The sequence below is a fragment of the Glandiceps talaboti genome, chromosome 4 (genome assembly GCF_964340395.1).
Source record: "Glandiceps talaboti chromosome 4, keGlaTala1.1, whole genome shotgun sequence".
Taxonomy (NCBI): domain Eukaryota; kingdom Metazoa; phylum Hemichordata; class Enteropneusta; family Spengelidae; genus Glandiceps; species Glandiceps talaboti.
This window is the reverse complement of record NC_135552.1, coordinates 3,148,694-3,170,834: the sequence shown is the minus strand read 5'-3', so window position 1 is coordinate 3,170,834 and position 22,141 is coordinate 3,148,694. Positions and strand designations below refer to the sequence as shown.

The 22,141-nt window shown below is 35.1% G+C and overlaps 2 protein-coding genes across 2 annotated transcripts in view; one reads left to right on the top strand and one right to left on the bottom strand.

The window, feature by feature from the left end:
* Positions 1-13,775, top strand: part of LOC144433544 (ORM1-like protein 2) — a 28,201-nt gene extending 14,426 nt beyond the window's left edge. Inside the window, exons 2-4 of the mRNA XM_078121857.1 lie at positions 5,059-5,245; positions 6,124-6,275; positions 7,845-13,775. Of these exons, the coding sequence (XP_077977983.1) occupies positions 5,072-5,245; positions 6,124-6,275; positions 7,845-7,980 (462 nt within the window). The 5' untranslated portion in view covers positions 5,059-5,071 and the 3' untranslated portion in view covers positions 7,981-13,775. The remainder of the gene's footprint in view (positions 1-5,058; positions 5,246-6,123; positions 6,276-7,844) is intronic.
* A 3,261-nt stretch (positions 13,776-17,036) lies between these two features.
* LOC144434528 (pyridoxal phosphate phosphatase PHOSPHO2-like) lies at positions 17,037-21,647 on the bottom strand. The gene is made up of 2 exons (XM_078122991.1): positions 21,617-21,647; positions 17,037-18,186 (listed from the first exon to the last, which is right to left on the bottom strand). Exon 2 carries the CDS (start codon positions 18,176-18,178, stop codon positions 17,444-17,446), a length of 735 nt encoding a protein of 244 aa, XP_077979117.1. The 5' UTR covers positions 18,179-18,186; positions 21,617-21,647; the 3' UTR covers positions 17,037-17,443.
* Between the last annotated feature and the right edge of the window lie 494 nt (positions 21,648-22,141).

Here is a 22,141-nt window from a genome sequence, read left to right as displayed (position 1 = left end):
TGCTTAATAGTCTGGTCCCCATCATCATATTTCTCATTTAGCTGTTGTGGGAAGAGTTATTAGCATACAAATGTATTTGTTTTACTACCACCAGATTAACTGAAAGATTCTCTGGCTGCCTTCCCTTTGGAGGGGAGTGTGTAGTATGACATTCCTTGACTACTGAAAGTACTTTGGAGCGCATGTACATGTAGTTTGAGTTATTGTATCAGAACTTATTTGCCAATATTTGTAATTTGATTTATTATGTACATTTGTTGTACAAAGAAATACATTGTGAAGCAGTGTTGTAAAACATTCCTGTGATAATACCAGTGGTATTATCACAGGAATGTTTTACAACACTGCTTCACAATGTATTTCTTTGTACAACAAATGTACATGAAAGCTTTCAGACTGTCAGTGCATAATGTAAGTCATGGCATGTAGACATCAAACACACACACACACACACACACACACACACACACACACACACACACACACACACACACACACACACACACAGACACACACACATCATGTGACATGTATACATAAGTATATGTACATGTATATAATATAACTTATAAGTTATAACATAACATGTATGTACATACATACATACATACATACATACATACATACATACATACATACATACGGTACATACATGTGCAGCATTCTGGTATAAAATGGGGTTTCTTGCTGTCATCACATATTGTAGTATAGGATAGGGAATACATAAATTGTGTCAAATTTGCTTTCCTAAATGTACAATGTAATGGAAACCAGACAGCAGTATCCATGGGAAATTATAGCACAAATGACACATGCATCTGAATACCTGAATACATCATGTAGCAAATAAATTGATAATAGAACCCCAACTTTGGGTCACCATCTGAAATATTGATCTGGTAGTCTGAAAATTAAACACATGTTTGAACTATGGAAATTTAGAGTTATCAGTTATCTTTAACTTAATGTTACCATGCACAAAAATGTATACCGGGTATATCATATGTACGTGTTGTGTACATTAAAAAAACCTTTCAACATAAATATGTAATGTCCGTACTGTTATGTTATTGGCAACATCCGGTATGTGTAAGTCCCCCCCCCCCCCCCCCAATAAAAAAATAAGGGTACATGCAGGTCAGGCCCATTGAACAGCGTAATTTTTCTGGCCTTAAGATATTGATTTAAAAATGTATGTACAAAGAAGACTTGTTTCTGCCATCTGGGGCAAATTTTCAATTTAGCTACATTGTATACTACATGTAGTATATTGAAAGAGCATTCCTGAATACACTATATGTATATGACCACTCACCAGTTGTTTAGTACATGTACATTGTGTAAATTGATTATACATTCATCAAACGTTGTAGGCTTGACTGATTTTAATGGAAATGTTACAATAACATCCATGTATGGAGCATGCACATTCAAAATGCATTGGGTTATTACTGAAAATATTTCATTATAAGTTTGAGACCATGGGAAATACTCATGTGTGTATATGCCATTATGTAAACTTGTGCAATTTCCATACTTTTACCAAGTTTTTTGTGGGTACATTGTATATACCTGGTAGTGGTAGTAAAATGTCTGGGATACTTGGATAGATGTCACCTACTTATCACACTCTGAAAGTGTCACCTACATGTACATGTAGCTCAACAAAATAGTGACAAGTAAATGACCTTTATAAAAATTCATTAGATCGGTGGTACGTACAAAATGTAGATCAAATGATTTGCAAAGTTAGGATCATCATCAAGAAAGATTGAAAGCTGAATGCTAAAGACTTTGAGCTGCTAGTTATAAGTTACCTTATTTATAAATCTACTGGTACATGTATGGCATGAATGTACTTGTATATGTACATGTACCTGTAACATACATGTACAGGTACAGGTACGTCATGTAGGTATTTAGATCTAGCTATACCAGAGAGGTTTAGTTGGGCATATTTATGTGTGTTCTGTATGCGTAGCACTATAGCCATATGATTCAAAACCACCCAGGCATTCTGTATCAGACGATGTTACATGTGCATTGTACATCAAAATGGCAGTCTACACGTAACTGTAAATACATGTTTAGTTTGCCATTTTTCAGTATTAAATGTTGTATTTTGTATATCAAAGTTCAGAAGCAGAACTGTAAACGAATTGTTCAGTTTTTTAATTGGGTGCATGTACATGTAGTTGTGGGGAAAATGGCAAAAATACCAACAAATACCGATGTATGTGGCCTTCTGAACAGAAGATGTATACATGTACATCAATGAATCCACTCAATGTAACTCAAGTCCTTCAAAGACCTCTATGTAACAGCCATGCTTTACCCCTTGGGACAGATAGAAATTCAAATAGAACCATAGCAGCCTTCTCCATAAACACAGATTATCCAATCACGTTAAGTGAAGGCAAGGCTGTCAAGGGTAAGGCTTGGGTTATGCAGTCTAATCTGCAGCAGCATAATAGGTAGATGTTGTAGATAGAAAAACTTGTTTCCTTCATTTCACAATGCATGGTGTCAGGAATCGGTTAATATATTTGGTTGGCATGGTCCTATAGTAACAGCAATGTGATTTATCGGAGGTTATTAAATGTGGGAACTAGGAAGTAGACGGAACATAAAATTGTTGAAATGTTTGTTGAGTAAAACGGTTGTTTGAAAGTACATGTTGTTATTCTGTGATTGTGTTCTGTTGCAAGCCTTGTTTATACATGTACATGTATTGTATATGTACATTGTGTGTATTTCGTGGTGTGTGGACTTACGCGATCTTAGAAACCCATGTTATTTTACCGGGTTTCTAAGATCGCGTAAGTCCACATATATTCTTTGCAAAATATCTCAATATTATCGATATCTTAATGTGTTCAAGAGCATACATCATGTACATCTTGGGAAACAAGTACCTGTGTTCTTAGCCATGCAGTTCATATACATATACATGTATGTATACATGTACCTGGTTAACTTCATCAAAGAAACACAGTGACCACTGGGCAACTTTGAACCCAGTGAGTCACTGTAGTGGTAAGAGTCAAATAGACTACTCACCCTCCAAAAATCCTAAAATGGCTAGAAGTCTAAATACAAATACTTATGCACCTGGGCAGACTTTATTAGGAGGTGTGGCGATTACAATTCCTTGTCGGATGAAGTTGAATTTGATGAAAGTACATTAAAATTGACATTTAATCAAATTAAAGTAATATGGTAATACTGGTAGAGTATCAGTTGGCCAGAATACCTTGATCAGTGGAAACTAATATTTTACCCTATATACAGTCACGTAAATCAGACATTTATTTGACAACATAACAATAAAAAGCGTGTTTACCAAACTCATGTAAGTATTTCACAAGAGAGTAGAATAATGACTGATATAATGTTTGTACAGTACATGTATGTGTTCAATTACTTTTTGACAATCTCTAACACATGTAAAAATGATTGAAACATTTCTTTTGAAAATATCATAAATGGTAGTCATAGTAACAATATTTCTATTCACTTTGATATGATACATGTATTTCATGCCATTGTGATATTTCCTTTGATGTTGAAATGTAAGATAAATGTCTTTCAACATTGTGTAGGACACATAACCACATGTACATCTGTGAGATATCTAAATGCTACTTTCAATGTAAGATGTACATTGTGTATTTTCATTGTGAAAGAACTGCATTGAAAGTAACTGAGGTATTCATAGGCTGTTAGGATTGTTATAACCATACTGCCATGTGATTGTGTGACTGAGGATTGCTGTAACGCTGACCCTAATCAAAATGATCTTACCAGCTGTGTGTGATTTGGGTTAAAAATCTATAATTCCAAAACTACTGGGCAGATGATCATCTGAAATTTGGTGGGAACATTCTTAGGGGTGTTGTTGAGATTCATGACATGATGATACATGTACCATCAGTAATATGCAAATTAGGGCTAAACATGTGTCCTTTTAGTGAAAAATCTATAATTCCAAAGTTATTAAGCAGATTGGGGTGAAATTTGAAAAATTGAAATTTGATAGGAACGTTCTTAGTGCTGTTTAGATTAAGAATTATTCATAACATGATGATCCCATCTGTGATATGCAAATTAGGTCTAAAAATGTGTCTTTTTAATAACAAATCTGTAATTGCAAAACTACCAATCAGATTAGCCAATAATTTTATGGGGATGCATCTGGGGATGTGTAGATGAAGCTGTATTCACAACTTGATGATTCCAATCAGTGATATGCAAATTAGGTCTAAACATCTGAATTTTGGTCAAAAACTAATATTTTGAAACTACATGGCAACAGGACCACGCTCATAGCAATGGCTAAATAATAAATGATGGTTTATATTGCAAGTTGAATACTGGAAAGGGTAGGCAAATTAATAAAGATTCCAAAAATGTATGCCTAGCAACAAGACCACGCTCATACCAACAGCCAACTACAGTTGTGCTGCAATGCCATTTGTGGTATTTTTTTTATGTTTCTCATACATTACTTTTTCATGGCAACTATGGATCGGTCAGTCAATTTTTTTTTAAAAAGGTAACAAAAAAAATAATATTCTTCATGTTTTTCTGCCTCTCCTTTTCCTCCTCTCTATCTTCTTTTTATTGGATTCCTGGTAACAAGCCCTTTCCCATCTTCTCTACACAATTGGCATATTCTCAACCCCCTACTTGAATAACTTCCATCATGAAAAAATGCTCTGTTCATGAACAAGTGTCGTCATCGCCGCCATGACGGTAGATGACATTGAACATCCAGATACTTGCTTATTCTTGCCAAAGAGGGCACTGTTCAGCAAAATATTAAGGGCGAGTGAAAATAATTTTTTTTTTTTTTTGATGTCAGAGCTGAAAATTTGGGTTGGTTGACAGACAGACAAAAAAATAGGGTCACCTTGGTCACATTTGATCAGATTTGGAAATGGTTGGTCAACGATTCAAAACTGAAATTTTATGTTCATGTATATTCATGACTACTAGCACCATTTTACATTGTCTGTTACTGCAGTAATCACAGTTTGATTTTGTTTGCACTTTCAGATCCACTGCCACAATGAATGTTGGTGTGGCACATAGTGAGTTGAATCCTAATACAACATGGCTTAATAGCAGAGGAATATGGGTTACATATATATTAGCAGTAGCAGCAATCCACTACATAATACTAAGTATCCCATGGTTCAGTGTTGCTGTGGCATGGACATTGACAAACGTCATACACAATATAGTGAGTATATTTCTTGTTACATGTAGATGTAGCTTTGGATGTACACGTTGCAGGGTTTCGAGTCAAGAAGATGTGTGGAAACCCGGCAGCGTAGACATCTAGAGCTAATTCCTAGTCACAGATTGATCTTTTCAGCAGCTAATTTATGAATGGTGTATTTACTACATTGTATACCATGCTTTCCATATACAAATGTAGCATGTTTTAAGTAATAAAGCATGTTATGTTATACACAATGTACTATTCACAAGCCAAGTTATTGTCCGTCAACACAACATACAGACCAACAACCTGTGTCTACTTCACTGATTGTGTGGTGTTCAGCATATGACAAGTCAAACTGTTCCAAATCACCATTATTTTTCACCATTTATCATGCATTATGCTTGAGGGGATACATTGTATGATAATATTATTCCCCAATTTTTTTCTTCATTCTGCTGATAAATACTCATCTAGCGACTCATAGTGAGAAGGCCTCATAGGTCACTTGTACTTTCCTTGGCTAAATGAAGAAAAATATTGGCGAGTAGCATGTAAAAATGCGAACTTGACCATCTTGACCGTAACATGTAAAAATCCAAACTTGACCATCTGGTATATATGGTATTCATCACATGCTTTATCACATCTTACATATTTGCTATAGAGAAATCGTGGGCTTGACCTGTGCAATAATTTTCCATATCATACCTGTGCATTGTATATATCATTTGTGCTTTGTGATAGGTAGTGATGTCTACCAATAACTCTGCTGAAATCTACAGAGACAACATTTGTCAGAAAACTATCTTTTCCATACATTACTGTTCTAAAAGTAAACAAAAACACCAACTGCATGACTTGACTTAAATAATCTTCTCATCTTTTGTATACAGATTATGTATATGGCATTTCATTATGTAAAAGGTGCTCCTTGGCAGACGGGTGATCAAGGCAAAGCCCGCTACCTAACACACTGGGAACAGATGGACTATGGGGAACATTATACAGCCACTAAAAAATTTCTTACACTTGTACCAATTGTACTGTAAGTAATCTGTACAATTCTGATTTATCTATATTAGCTATAATTGGTAAATTTTGAATTCACACATACAGTAAAAGAGGACAGCATGAAATTCATATTAGCTATGTACTACAGGTATTAATAGATGGCAAAAGAGGACAGCATGGAATCCATATTAGCTATGTACTACAGGTATTCATAGACAGTAAAAAAGGACAGCATGGAATCCATATTAGCTATGTACTACAGGTATTCATAGACAGTAAAAGAGGACAGCATGGAATCCATATTAGCTATTGTATGTACTACATGTATTCATAGACAGTAAAATAGGACAGCATGGAATCCATATTAGCTATGTAATACAGGTATTCATAGACAGTAAAAGAGGACAGCATGGAATCCATATTAGCTATGTACTGCAGGTATTCATAGAGAGTAAAAGAGGACAGCATGGAATTTATATTAGCTATGTACTACAGGTATTCACAGACAGTAAAATCGGACAGCATGGAATCCATATTAGCTATGTACTACAGGTATTCATAGACAGTAAAAGAGGACAGCATGGAATCCATATTAGCTATGTACTACAGGTATTCATAGAGAGTAAAAGAGGACAGCATGGAATCCATATTAGCTATGTACTACAGGTATTCACAGACAGTAAAATCGGACAGCATGGAATCCATATTAGCTATGTACTACAGGTATTCATAGACAGTAAAAGAGGACAGCATGGAATCCATATTAGCTATGTACTACAGGTATTCACAGACAGTAAAATAGGACAGCATGGAATCCATATTAGCTATGTACTACAGGTATTCACAGACAGTAAAAGAGGACAGCATGGAATCCATATTAGCTATGTACTACAGGTATTCATAGACAGTAAAAGAGGACAGCATGGAATCCATATTAGCTATTGTATGTACTACAGACATACATGTACAGTGAAACAGTACAGCATGGAATCTGTTGTAGCTAGTGTGCTAAAGACATTTATGTGAATGAATTTAGCATGTCTAATCAGGAGTCATGATGATATAACATAACATTATGAAGTGGTTAGAGCGGCCGACTTGGAATGTTGTAGGTTCAAGCCTCACTGCCTCCTTTCAATGTGGCTAAAATCTTTGGGCAAGATTTGAAACATGATGTGCCCTAGTCAACCCAGTAGCTGTATAGTTTAATACACCTGGTAGGATAAAAGGAACTGTTGCAATGTGAATTCTTTAATCCTATGCACTTCCACATTTGTAGGATGCAATGGATTGTACATGTATGCTCCACAGTGATTTGAGTGTTGTTGTGCTGCTATAGGTCCATGGCAGGGGTAATAATTGTAAAGTACTTTGAGCACACTGTGTGAAAAAACACTTTATTATCAAGAACCAAGCTAGTCTGTAAGGTGTGCCATGGCAGGGTGCCTTCATGCATTGGCCAACTCCCATGATACACCATATCCTAGAGACTAACACCAAACACAACAGTTTTTTATAGACATCCCAGTATTCATGTAAAAGATCCTAGCTGTTAAAAGTGTTGAAGAGATAGTGACTGGCTCTTTCCTTTGTTTTCTTACAGGTTTCTCCTTGCAAGTTTCTACACCAAATATGACAGTCAGCATTTTGCTGTCAATGCAGTGGCACTCTTAGCTGTGTTATTGCCAAAACTACCTTACTTTCATCGCAAAAGGCTTTTTGGTATCAACGAGTACTAAGGTGGAAATATACCAACAGTCACATCAATTTAAACATTCATTGTAAAAACTTATCTTCAAAAAAATACCATTTGCATGACAGGCTGTCAACTTGATTGTCTTTCCCAATAGTGGGATATAGGAGATTTACAATAAAAAACATTGTTTTTCTGTTACTGCAGATCTTTGTCAATTTATCTGTGCATGCTAAATTTTGCTGACATCATTATATGCAGTAAAGAATGAAAGGAAAGCCTACCCAGATGTGAGCATAATGCAAAGAAAGCCCTACCCTGATGTGAGCATAATGAAAATGGGCCTTTGATCTGGGTTGACTTTCCTTTTATAAGTTTATTTCAACTTGTAAACCTCATTACCATGGTTACTAAGATTTTTTAGGGAAGAATTATCTAAATGATGGTTGCATCTACATGTATTTGATCTTGACAAATGTAAATATTGACTTGTTTTCTTAATATTGTCTTCACTGGTATGTGCTGTACTTGTCCCGGTAACACACCCCTCTCCAACTATTCAGCAATGTTTTTTTGAAATTTAGAGGCCAATAAACCAGTTTCTATTTTAAATTACATTTTTGAATCTGTACAGAATTGTAAAGTGGTCTTTCAAAAGGGCTGGTACTAGAGGTAGTGTGCTATGCTGTCTATAGGAATAGCCTACAGGCTTGGCTTGACTTGACCTATCTCTCTCTCTCTCTCCTAGGAGAGTCTGTTGTAGGATGCATGTACTAGAATAGGGACATTACCCAGAACAAGTCACTAGTGCACTCTTTCCATGTATACTCAAAAACTATAAACTACCCCCCCCCCCCCATCATCATGACATTTAAATGAACTGATCATAATATCAAACTTATAATGAATTTTTTGTCAAACACAGTTTCCAATGTGAATATATAAGATATTTCTGTACACAATGTCTCTTTTTGAACACTTCAGATCTTGATAATAATATTCAAACTATTTAAAGTCTCTCTGTTATAGTGTTTGGTATTGCCTTTTACAGCTTTGATGTGCAGTCTAATTTTAGAGTTCACAAGATACTTGTGTTCAAATGAAATTCTGTTAATATTTGCAAACAAGTGTATTGACAAACTTGATAATAATTGTCTTGTACTTCAGTATTTAGTGATGTCACCTATCAGTGCTACAAAATCAACAATATCTACAGATTTATCAGTTTCTTGAACAGACTAACAAATTGTCATTTGGGGATTTTATGTCATATTTCATAATTACTAATACTAGAGGATAAAGAAGTTGTTTTTTGGTTAGTTTTATTGTAAAACCTGAACCCACTACAAAACATTTTACAAAAAATTCATGAACATCATAATTATGTAGTCGACCAAAAATAGAACAAAAACACATGTTTGACCTTAAGAACAACTGTAGTCCCATCAATGAAATACTTACACACACCCCAAATCATTGTGTTTTTTCTTCAGTCTTCAGTGTTTTCTTGTAAACAGTCAAAACATTTGTCTGCCTAATGTTGAAACAAAAAGAACATTTTACTGATTATTAGCATTTTTATTTGATCATCATGTAAATGTAGCCTTATTCTAGTCATCAATTATTTCAACCACAATAGATTGTATTCTCTCTAGAATCATGAGAGTTCGTTCACCCTTGTTTTGTCTCAAACATATAGACAGAACACTTGAGCCAGTACGCAAGGGTAGAATTGTAAATCTAATTCATTATTTAAGAAATACTGGACTATTAAATCAACTGAGAATTTTTTTAATATTAGGAAAATTGTCATTTCATTTTGGCAGGAAATATGTTATTATACAATGTAATGTATAGAGGTATGATAAATTTACCCTTCAAAAAAACTACACATATTTGGTATTTTAATCATTCATGTTGAAAATATCCATAATATTCATTGCAAATTCCTTACTATAAAAAATACGCTTGAAAATCTTGAAATAAACTAATGGCGTAGTAAGAATTAGTGTGAAATGTAAACTTACTTCTAAGTTGTGAAAACTTTGATTTTTACCCTCCAAGATGTAGGGAGCCCTCTAGGGATGGTTTTGATCACTACACAATCAATGCAATGAAAGAATATAATTATATTACAAATATAAAGTGTTCATTTTGATTTGGGCACATGTTGCAGCTATAAACTCAAAGTGTAAGTTTAAGAATAACTTCTCACTTGGTATTACTGTCATAAAAGTCAGTGTTGAGTCTCCTATATTTGCAGTTGAAAGTGCAACAGAAATGTCTTGATTTAGTTGATTTTTAACCAGTGAGGGAAAGATTTGGTTTGTCCTTGTTTCCCAATTGTATAATAAAACATGGTCAGATAAAGTTACAGAACTTACAAGTGATTACAGTACAAAACAAAATCTGACAAGGAAGTGATGCCAGTCTAGGTTTAACTTTACTTATAACTATCAAAATCTGGCAAAAAATCTGTATGAAAAAAATCAATATGCAAATTAGCCTGTCATCTCAGACTTTGTTATCTTTACATACCTTGTTTTTACTGCATATTTACCTCATTTCAAAGTTTTTGAAATACATCGGTACAGTGCGATCTGTGTTCATTATCAACAGTGAAAGGAAAAAGAGGAATCAAACCAAATTCTTTGAACTTCCCAACTGAGGGCATTTTAATACAAGCGAACCATCTTGGTATTTGACAACTCTGTTGACTAAAAGTCAGTGAACAGATGAAACAAGTATTGAGACAAATATTTAATTTTATCTGAATTATTATGAAAATACATTTTGGCGCTTTGATGTAATTTTTAGTAACAAATGTGTTTTTGAGTATTAATATTGTAGTCATTATAGAGTTAGTTATTGTGTGTGAACATTGTCCCTGTAGCATGTTTGAGGAGGGACTATGTTCTTACAAATACAATTCCTGGTGAAATATTTCTTTATTTAAAAGCTTACAGTTCATAGTATCATGTATAATTGATACAAGTCAGTTGATGGTACCTGTAATAGCATTTCACCTGGTCAAAATAGAACAAGAAGGTCAATTTATTCTCATGTGCACTTATACTAATACATTTGTGACACATGGAATGGAAGTCAATGTGTCAACCAACAAATTGAATGAGCATTATTTTTATGATTTACTTAGGTGGATAATTCTATTTCAGGTACCAAGAATTATTGGTTAGCAGTGGCTGTTTGTCATTTGTGCTAGGTTTGCATCATTATAGAGTCTTGTGGTGCTGGTCACCAGTTCTTATTGTTGTGGACATGAGAAGACTCTACTGTGTATAATGATTGCTGACTTCAAAACATGTAAAGACAAAGACAAACTAGAGCCACACCTGTAAGCTAATTAAGATTCTTAGATTAGTACCTCTTTCCTCATAGCAAAGTGCAACATTATTTCAAATCTATGATGGATTCAAAGTCCTAAACAATTAACGTGATTGATATCACTGTCACTGTTCATGTCATCTTTATTTACCTGAATTTAAAGCCTTAGTCTTTTGAAATGACTAGGGTACTTTGAGATTTGTCATTGAGATGTTATTTTGTAACGGTATTACAACCAAAATGTCCATGGTATGTACAGCTGTAGTCTTAAAAAGGAAACTGTCCCATAGACTAAGTTTATATATAGCAGATCTTTTTTTTCATTAGATGTGTTGTACTTGGCAAACTTACTTTCCAGTCACAAGTTTGGAACATGAAATGTCAACCAAAAATGACCCAAAACCAAAACATCTGTATAAATGTGTCTGTTCTCCATAGATTGTTTTGGCAATAGCTACATTTACATAACACTGTACATTATTGTTATGTAAAATAGCAACTTCTCATTATAAATTAATGATAACAGCCCAGCATACATTTGTATCAAGTGCCAAGTTGAATGACTCAACAGAAAATGGTTTGATTTCTTTACACAAAAGTCTGTGTAGTGCCAGAATGTTATGAAATGTGTATGAATTCCTTCTCAAACTGGAAAGTATTACACAGGGAACCTTGCACATCCTAGCACAAGGATGTGGCCTGGTACATGGTTGTGAAAAATAAGCCTGTTACATGGATGTGGAGTACCACCTCTGTGCCATGACTGTTTTGCACATCCAAGTACCATAGCTGTGTACTGCACACCTAGCACACAGTTGTGCATATATATGTAACAGCTATGGTGGAATAATACCCTGTAGCAACCCTTTGTTCATATTTGACTAGCATGGCTCACATAGCTGGTACATGGCTGTGGAAAATACCTATGTTACAGCTATGCTAACATAGCTTGTACATAGCTGTGGGAAAAAACTCTTGTACATGAATGTTGTAAAAACCTATAGTATGCTACATTGCTATTTTTCACATCCATGTTACATTGATGTTGGCCAGAGCTGTTACAGGGATATTGTACACATAGCTGGTACAGTCCCTGCGGCTCCACTGAGCTGGTACAGCTATGTGCACAACCCTGTCCTAGGTATGTGAATGTTACAGGGGTGTATAAGGTTCCCTGTGTATTCAGCACTCACTACTATGATGTATTTCATAACTTAGTTTCAAAGATGTGGACACTTGTATTCTCAAATCATTCTGACATAGCATTATATACTAGTACTGAACTGAACTGAACTGAACAGTGCTGTGCTGTGCTGTGCAAATATCAAATTTGATCAGTTTCAACACATTTTTTGAACACTAGCTGTCCTGTGAGTTTATTCAAATTCCAGAAATTTTTCTGGTAGTTTTTCTAAGGTTCAGTTCCCATTAGAGATTAAAATCTAGGTGTGAAAAACAGTTGTCTGGTCTAGCACTCTATAGATGATATACCAGTAATACTAATGTGAGAACCTGGTCTAGCACTCTATAGATGAGATACCAGTAATACTAATGTGAGAACCTGGTCTAGCACTCTATAGATGATATACCAGTAATACTAATGTGAGAACCTGGTCTAGCACTCTATAGATGATATACCAGTAATACTAATGTGAGAACCTGGTCTAGCACTCTATAGATGAGATACCAGTAATACTAATGTGAGAACCTGGTCTAGCACTCTATAGATGAGATACCAGTAATACTAATGTGAGAACCTGGTCTAGCACTCTATAGATGATATACCAGTAATACTAATGTGAGAACCTGGTCTAGCACTCTATAGATGAGATACCAGTAATACTAATGTGAGAACCTGGTCTAGCACTCTATAGATGAGATACCAGTAATACTAATGTGAGAACCTGGTCTAGCACTCTATAGATGATATACCAGTAATACTAATGTGAGAACCTGGTCTAGCACTCTATAGATGAGATACCAGTAATACTAATGTGAGAACCTGGTCTAGCACTCTATAGATGAGATACCAGTAATACTAATGTGAGAACCTGGTCTAGCACTCTATAGATGATATACCAGTAATACTAATGTGAGAACCTGGTCTAGCACTCTATAGATGAGATACCAGTAATACTAATGTGAGAACCTGGGATTGAATCTTAGCCTTCAAGAAAACCATAACATTTTTGCTGATTAATTGATTATTAATTGTATTAAGACTAATAGATGGAGATACAGAAATGCATGGTGAAGGCTCAAATTGATGTGTTTGTCAAATCTATAGCAGTTAATGATGCCCTGTTTGTCTGTTGAAAACAGGAAAAAAATAACCCGCTGGTAGGGTATACTGTTTCAATTTCTTAGATTCTGGGTTATTAAAATAAGAATTTCAATTGTAATTGCAGCTGTTTGGTTTGATTTGTGTTGTATTACGTTTCAATAAGAGTTGTAACATCACTAATTGGAGAAATAAAGATCTTTTTCTGAAATTAACACTGTATTATAATATGTGTTTACGATTGTGTGTACTAGTAGGTAGTTTATGTTTGGTCATACAATACAAGCCAATTGACTTGAAACACAATGTCAACAAAGGCTCAACAAAAATCTTACTAATATTGCTACATTTTATCATATTTTATAAGATTAACAGTGTTGATAAGATATTAGTGTAGTCAGACAATAAGATTAACAGTGTTGATAAGATATTAGTGTAGTCAGACAATAAGATTAACAGTGTTGATAAGATATTAGTGTAGTCAGACAATAATACATGTATTAACAGTGTTGATAAGATATTAGTGTAGTCAGACAATAAGATTAACAGTGTTGATAAGATATTAGTGTAGTCAGACAAGATTAAGTGTTGATATAAAGATATTAATGTAGTCAGACAATAATATTAACAGTGTTGATAAGATATTAGTGTAGTCTGACAATAAGATTAACAGTGTTGATAAGATATTAGTGTAGTCAGACAATAAGATTAGCAGTGTTGATAAGATATTAGTGTAGTCAGACAATAAGATTAACAGTGTTGATAAGATATTAGTGTAGTCTGACAATAAGATTAACAGTGTTGATAAGATATTAGTGTAGTCTGACAATAATATTAACAGTGTTGATAAGATATTAGTGTAGTCTGACAATAAGATTAACAGTGTTGATAAGATATTAGTGTAGTCTGACAATAATATTAACAGTGTTGATAAGATATTAGTGTAGTCTGACAATAAGATTAACAGTGTTGATAAGATATTAGTGTAGTCAGACAATAAGATTAACAGTGTTGATAAGATATTAGTCTAGTTTTTCTGGAGCCAGACTGTTTGTTTAAACTAAATTGGCTTCCATTGCAATATTGACATTATCATCTCTCCAGCATGGTCTTGCTGCTACCTGGAATGATTAATATATGTTACTGGTATATTTTTTGTGTATGGCTGTTTCTAGTGAGGTTCAGTAGTGCTAATAGGCATGGTGAAATGTCTGTGTGTGTGTGTGTGTGTGTGTGTGTGTGTGTGTGTGTGTGTGTGTGTGTGTGTGTAAATGACTTAAAGTCAAAAACCGCCAGACCAATTGCTTTCGTATTTGGTGGGGACATTACTTAGGGAGTCGAGATGAGAAATTGTTCAAATGACATGATCGCAACAGAGATGTGCGTTTTGGGTTTAAAAAATGTGATTTTTGGTCAAAAAACTTAAACTCCAAAACTCCACGCAGATTGGCCTGAATTCAGGGGGGAATGTTCTTGAATGGTTTAGTTTAAGAATTGTTCATAACATGATGATCCCATCAGTGATATGCAAATTAGGGCTAACCAGATTTAAACTGAATTCCTCTCATCAGGGAATAACTAATCATGCAAATAACTCATTAAACTAAAAAAAACTATGGTAACAGCCTTTTTTGGACAAGCGTGCTTTCTTAGGTTAATGTATGTGCCAAATTACACACACACACACACACACACACACACACACACACACACACATACATACATACATACATACATACATACATACATACATACATACATACATACATACATACATACGGACATACAGACACACAGACATCCCCTTTCAATAGGGTACGGGAGATAAAATGTGTCTTTTTTTTATCAAAAGTCTATAATTCCAAAATTACTGAGTAGATGCGGCTGGGATGTGGTGGGAAAGTTCTAAGGGGTGTTTAGATTAAGATGTATTCTTAATGTGATGATATCATCAGTGATATGGAAATTAGGACTAAAATGTGTCTTTTTTGGTCAAAAATCTGTAATTCCAAACTACAGAGCAGTTTGACTGAAATTTGGTGGGAGGGTTTTTGGGGTGTTTAGTTTAAGAATTGTTCATGACATGATGATCCCATCAGTGATATGCAAATTAGGCTAAAATGAGTCTTTTTGGTCAAAATTCTGTAATTCAAAACTACTTAGCAGATTGGGATGAAATTTAATGGGGATGGCTATAGGGATGTGTACATGAAGATGTAATCACAATATGATCATCCCATCAGCACTATGCAACTTTAATAGGTCTAAAAATCTCAATTTTGGTCAAAAACATATCATGAAAACTATAGTCAATGGTGCTGAAAATTGGTAGGGATGTTATGGAGGTGTTATCTGCAATTTTTGCTCAAAATATTTTGACACAACTGGCTCTAGCAACCATGGCCCTGCCCTTAGCAACAATGAAGTGATGATGCATATTACAAGGATAACAACAGAGACAGGTAAGTGATTAAAGAATCAAAAAATGTATTTTAATATGCCTAGCAACAAGACCATGTATATAGCAACATCCAAATGATGGTTTATATTGCAAAGATGAAAACTGGGAAGGGTAGGCAAGTGAATAAAGATTCTGAAAAGGTATGCAAATATGCCTAACAACAAGACCATGCCCATAGCAACAGCCAAATACAGTTGTGCTACAACACCATTGGTGCTATTTTTTGTTAAGGCAATAATTGAAATCCACTTGTGTTCCAAGGTATAAATTTCAGGGTTACTATGGCAATCTGTGAACTTTTACCAGAGTTTGCACCTACGTTACTGGGTTCCTAACCTTAGCAAAATTATTTGTCCATGTCTGTGCATGTGTGTGTATTTGCATGTGTGTACATGTATGTCTGTGCATGTGTGTTTGTATGTGTGTGTGTGTGTGTGTGTGTGTGTGTGTGTGTGTGTGTCATAAACAGCGACTAGATATTTATTTAAAAACCTACACCTTCAGATACATTCATTCAAATTACACATTTTATGCTGAAATTGTGTAACCCAATGTCATAAAACTAGAATCATAGAAGTGTTAAAGACAGCTTTCACCTAGCCTTGGTCACTCAGTGCCACTAGATGGTACAGTCACAATAGCAGATTGTATATTTCTCGGATAGCCTTTGCCTTCAATTCATTACACTTCATACAGGTATGGATCACCTCGTGTTATTTGAAAACTTACTAATGTAGTCTAATATATGGTGTTTACACTTCATGCAGGTATATGGATCACCTTGTATTACTTGAAAACTTACTAAGTGTAGAGTCTATATGGTGTTTACACTTCATTCAAACCAATACCAGAAAGTAAACCTACTTCATACACCATTCACAAACTATATTTATTTCAAATGGTTCAAAATCAGAATACATATTACTATAGAGAAGGGTATCAATCAACTAATGTAAATACTAAGTATTCACTCCAATCTAAATAATCAATACTCCACTAAATATCTCTTTCACACATCAAAATATAACACACAAGAAAAATTTTAAAGTCACATTTGTAAAAAAAAAAAAAAAAAGGTATTGTCTTTAAAAATGTGTTTAAGATAATTGATTTTTGGGAAGTGGTAGCTGATGTCAGTGTGTACACTTCTGCAATCAATAAAATTGTCTAATATTTGTTTTCACATGATCAATATTTCTTTCAGCAGTAGTGGTGAATCTTGTTCAGGTGATAATTCTTTGTACAAAGTTCTAACTATTTAGGCAGGCATTATATTTAGTATTTAGAGGTACAATATAATTTATACTAGTTTACATCGATGTTGAAATAACTGAGAATTATGCAATAGTGGGTGTATTGTCTTTAAAGGAACCATAGACCGTGTGTAGGGGCTATACAGAAATTGCCGTATTTGATTGGTATTCATAGAAATGTCTTGATTGTGTCAAGTACTTCTTGACCAGAAACCCACGGAACAACTCTAGCATTTAAACTTTTACCTTCCTCTTGAAACTGAGTAATTTTATCCATCAAAGCAAACCCAACTCTAGGAAATACTATATCAGATTCACACAGAGACTGGGATGGACAAAAATCATTTCCACCATCTCCTACATAGCAGACTCTATCATATACTATGCCCTCCTTGTGCTGCTTTTCTCTGTAGTCCTTCAGGGCTATTCTCTTGCACATGTCTGTAGAACAATTATCACAGTCATGTGTGTGATAGTTCTCAATTTCCAAGTAACCTTCATCGTTGAACTTCGCAGGATTGGCTATAATGTCCATGGCAAGGCCTTTTAGTCTAGCGCCCTCAATGGCTACATTGATCAACACTGTGTTGCAACCTGACATCAGTATAAAATCTATGCCATCTTGTTTTGATTGGTACTCCAACAGCTCTCTCATTCCATCTATGACATTAACTGTATGCAAACACTCAATCATCTGGTTTGGGGTTATATTCAAATTGCGCATTGATTTGTAAATCTCCTGCATAGTACTGGACCAGTTTCCAGACAATCTATAGTGTTGAAGGATGCGTTCACGAGCATTCACACCTGGCATCAGATTTGTTACAAGCCAATCACATGCACCATTAATAATTGTGTTATCAAAGTCACATACAAGCAGGATTTTCTTGCTGGTAGCCATCATTCTTATTCCTACAAGAGATAGGGTCAGAAAAAAAATGAAATTCAGTGATATGGGCTTAATTTGGGATCATTTTTAGCACAAATTAGAATCACTAGTGGTTTAGGCATTGCAAAGTGTGTGGGGGAGGTATATCGGGGGGTGGGGGGGGGGTGGATATGAACGGCAGGGATATAAAGACCCCCTAACTTTGTGGGGGTTATTGCCAAACTTGAACACATACAGTGAATAATGAATAAGATTAACAAAAAATTGGTTAACACCAGTATGCATGAAATAGCTTAATTTTGAAAATTGACTCTGAAGGTTAAAGGTCATGGTCAACTCTCAAGTCTTAAAAGAAAGCTTGTACATGATTATATGGGGGCAGACACATCAATGGAGTCTCTCTGTATTGCAAGTTTTTGAATTCTTCAGTATATTACGGGACAGGCATCATATTATTTGTGAGTGCAAAATGGTAAGGGGGAGGGATGTAACTTAATTGATGTTTTCAAAATATTTTCTCCTCAGCCCCCCCCCCCCCCCCCATGGGAATTAAGTTCATTCCCTTATGCATTATGAATTTAAGTAAAGTATTACTATGAATATGCTTAAATACATTGTATTACCAAGGCCACTTTTGTTTGCAAGTATTGTTATGATAATGTTAATTAGCTCAATAGTATATGTACATGTTCAAAGACAGAAGAGTCAGACGTGTGTACACTACATGTACACGTATACATGATGATACAGATGCACATGCAGTGCACATAAATATATGATATTAATTACACACATATCCATGGGTGTGTTTATGTCTCAGTGTGTCTCTCTGCACATACATGTACATGTTTATATGTTAACTACAGTGTTCTCGCTGTCATTCATTGTCAACCTGGTCTTCTTAAAATCTTAACAGCTCTACAATGTCTCAAAAGTCAGTCCAGTTTTAAAAGAAAACAATCTCAAGTGTATCACCTGTACATGTATATATGTACATGTACTCCTTCAGGCATAAGGTTTCCAACTTATTACCAAGTATTAATCTCATTGAATGTTGTATGTATCTAATATTTCATACAATTTTCAGAAATTAACAATTTAAACATCCAAATGTGGCAAAGTGATAAAATAATAAATGCTCAGCACTAAAAGTTGGGACTGAAAGGACATCCCACAATTACTCACCAAATGTACTATGAATTTCCTGGCCTGAGTGATGCAGGGAGAACCTGTGGACTGACTGGGAAAGTCAACAGACCAAATGTACTATGAATTTCCTGGCCTGAGTGATGCAGGGAGAACCTGTGGACTGACTGGGAAAGTCAACAGACCAAATGTACTATGAATTGCCTGGCCTGAGTGATGCAGGGAGAACCTGTGGAATGACCGGGAAAGTCAACAGACCAAATGTACTATGAATTGCCTGGCCTGAGTGATGCAGGGAGAACCTGTGGAATGACTGGGAAAGTCGAGACAGTGCCACAGTAACAAAATAGCAAGTATGCAACATAATCTGGTCATGCTCAGACTCCAGCACCTGAAATAGTATATGACACTTAAATCATATCTGTCCTTTCATGTTTCTAGAAATTACTAGGACTGTTAAATATTACTTAAAGACTTAAAGTTGCACTAGACATAACTGGGGTATTACATTACTTATTGACCAGAGACCATTGGTAATTTACTGTAACTGGGGTATTACAGTATTTATTGACCAGAGACCATTGATAATTTACTGTAACTGGGTATTACAGTATTTATTGACCAGAGACCATTGATAATTTACTGTAACTGGGGTATTACAGTATTTATTGACCAGAGACCATTGATAATTTACTGTAACTGGGGTATTACAGTATTTATTGAACAGAGACCATTGGTAATTTACTGTAACTGGGTATTACAGTATTTATTGACCAGAGACCATTGATAATTTACTGTAACTGGGGTATTACATTATTTATTGACCAGAGACCATTGATAATTTACTGTAACTGGGGTATTACAGTATTTATTGACCAGAGACCATTGGTAATTTACTGTAACTGGGGTATTACATTACTTATTGACCAGAGACCATTGATAATTTACTGTAACTGGGGTATTACAGTATTTATTGACCAGAGACCATTGATAATTTACTGTAACTGGGGTATTACAGTATTTATTGACCAGAGACCATTGGTAATTTACTGTAACTGGGTATTACAGTATTTATTGACCAGAGACCATTGATAATTTACTGTAACTGGGGTATTACATTATTTATTGACCAGAGACCATTGATAATTTACTGTAACTGGGTATTACAGTATTTATTGACCAGAGACCATTGATAATTTACTGTAACTGGGGTATTACAGTATTTATTGACCAGAGACCATTGGTAATTTACTGTAACTGGGTATTACAGTATTTATTGACCAGAGACCATTGATAATTTACTGTAACTGGGGTATTACATTATTTATTGACCAGAGACCATTGATAATTTACTGTAACTGGGTATTACAGTATTTATTGACCAGAGACCATTGGTAATTTACTGTAACTGGGGTATTACATTACTTATTGACCAGAGACCATTGATAATTCACTGTAACTACTGACCAGAGACCATTAATAATACACTGTTAGTGTAACCATTGATAATTCACTGTAACTAGGGTATTACAGCATTTATTGACCAGAGACCATTGATAATTCACTGTAACTATTGACCAGAGACCATTAATAATACACTGTTAGTGTAACCATTGATAATTCACTGTAACTAGGGTATAAACAGAATTTATTGACAATTCACTGTAAGTGGGGTATTAAAGTATTTATTGACCAGAGACCATTGATAATACACTGTAAGTGGGGTATTAAAGTATTTGTTGACCAGAGACCATTGATGATACACTGTAAGTGGGGTATTAAAGTATTTATTGACCAGAGACCATTGATAATACACTGTAAGTGGGGTATTTAAGTATTTATTGACCAGAGACCATTGATAATACACTGTAAATGGGGTATTACAGTATTTATTGACCAGAGACCATTGATAATACACTGTAACTGGGGTATTACAGCATTTATTGACAATTCACTGTAACTGGGGTATTAAAGTATTTATTGACCAGAGACTAGACCAATGCAATGACACCCTATTATTTTATTAATGTGTATGACCAATGTGCGCACGTGCGATGACCCTGTGATGACCCAATCCGGAGGTGGGAAACTTTGGCGCGCCACATAACCGGTATCATTGCAATTGGCGAATTTACACCTCCACCCACTCACAGTTTAGTTAGAGGCCACGTTGGCATCCAGACTAGTTTGGGACGAGTTGAAAGACAACCTAGGAATTGGACCCCTATCTTCATGATTGAAACAACATTATGACATTGTTATAACAAGGAAATTTAGCTATTGAAAATGAGTGTTACATTTCCTTACCTGTAACACGATCTATGTTGGGTTGTGTTCGATTATGTGGTGACCCGGAGAGCCTCGAGTGACGTCATTGGGTCACCGCGGGGGGGGGGGTCCTTTTTCTTTCAAAGCGTTGTTTGTTTGTTTATGTTTCCTTATTTTTACTGGGCGATTATATGACATAAATTACGTAATGCACCGGACACAGATTACTGATATTACAAAAAACGCAGTACGAATGTAAAATCGTTTTTCATGTTTGAAGCACGAGAACTTCCAATAATTAAAATAATTATATTAAGTCAACCCCCACCCCTAAATAAAGCAATTAATATTTTGCCAACATCGATCTTCTGACGTCTTTGTTATTACTTTGCAGATTCTAATGACATGACCCCTGGTCGTTGAGAGGGCGTTAGTGACGTTGGGTCTGACGTTGGGTCGATGCGATGATGCAATGCATTCTCGTGACAGCGCCACCCTGCGGTCGTTACCCGCCTTCGATCACTATGAACAATGTTATAGAATAAATGTAATAATAGTGTAGTG

Coding starts and splice junctions, on each gene's coding strand:
- LOC144434528 (XM_078122991.1), bottom strand. CDS start 18,178: ATGATGGCTACCAGCAAGAAAATCCTGCTTGTATGTGACTTTGATAAC.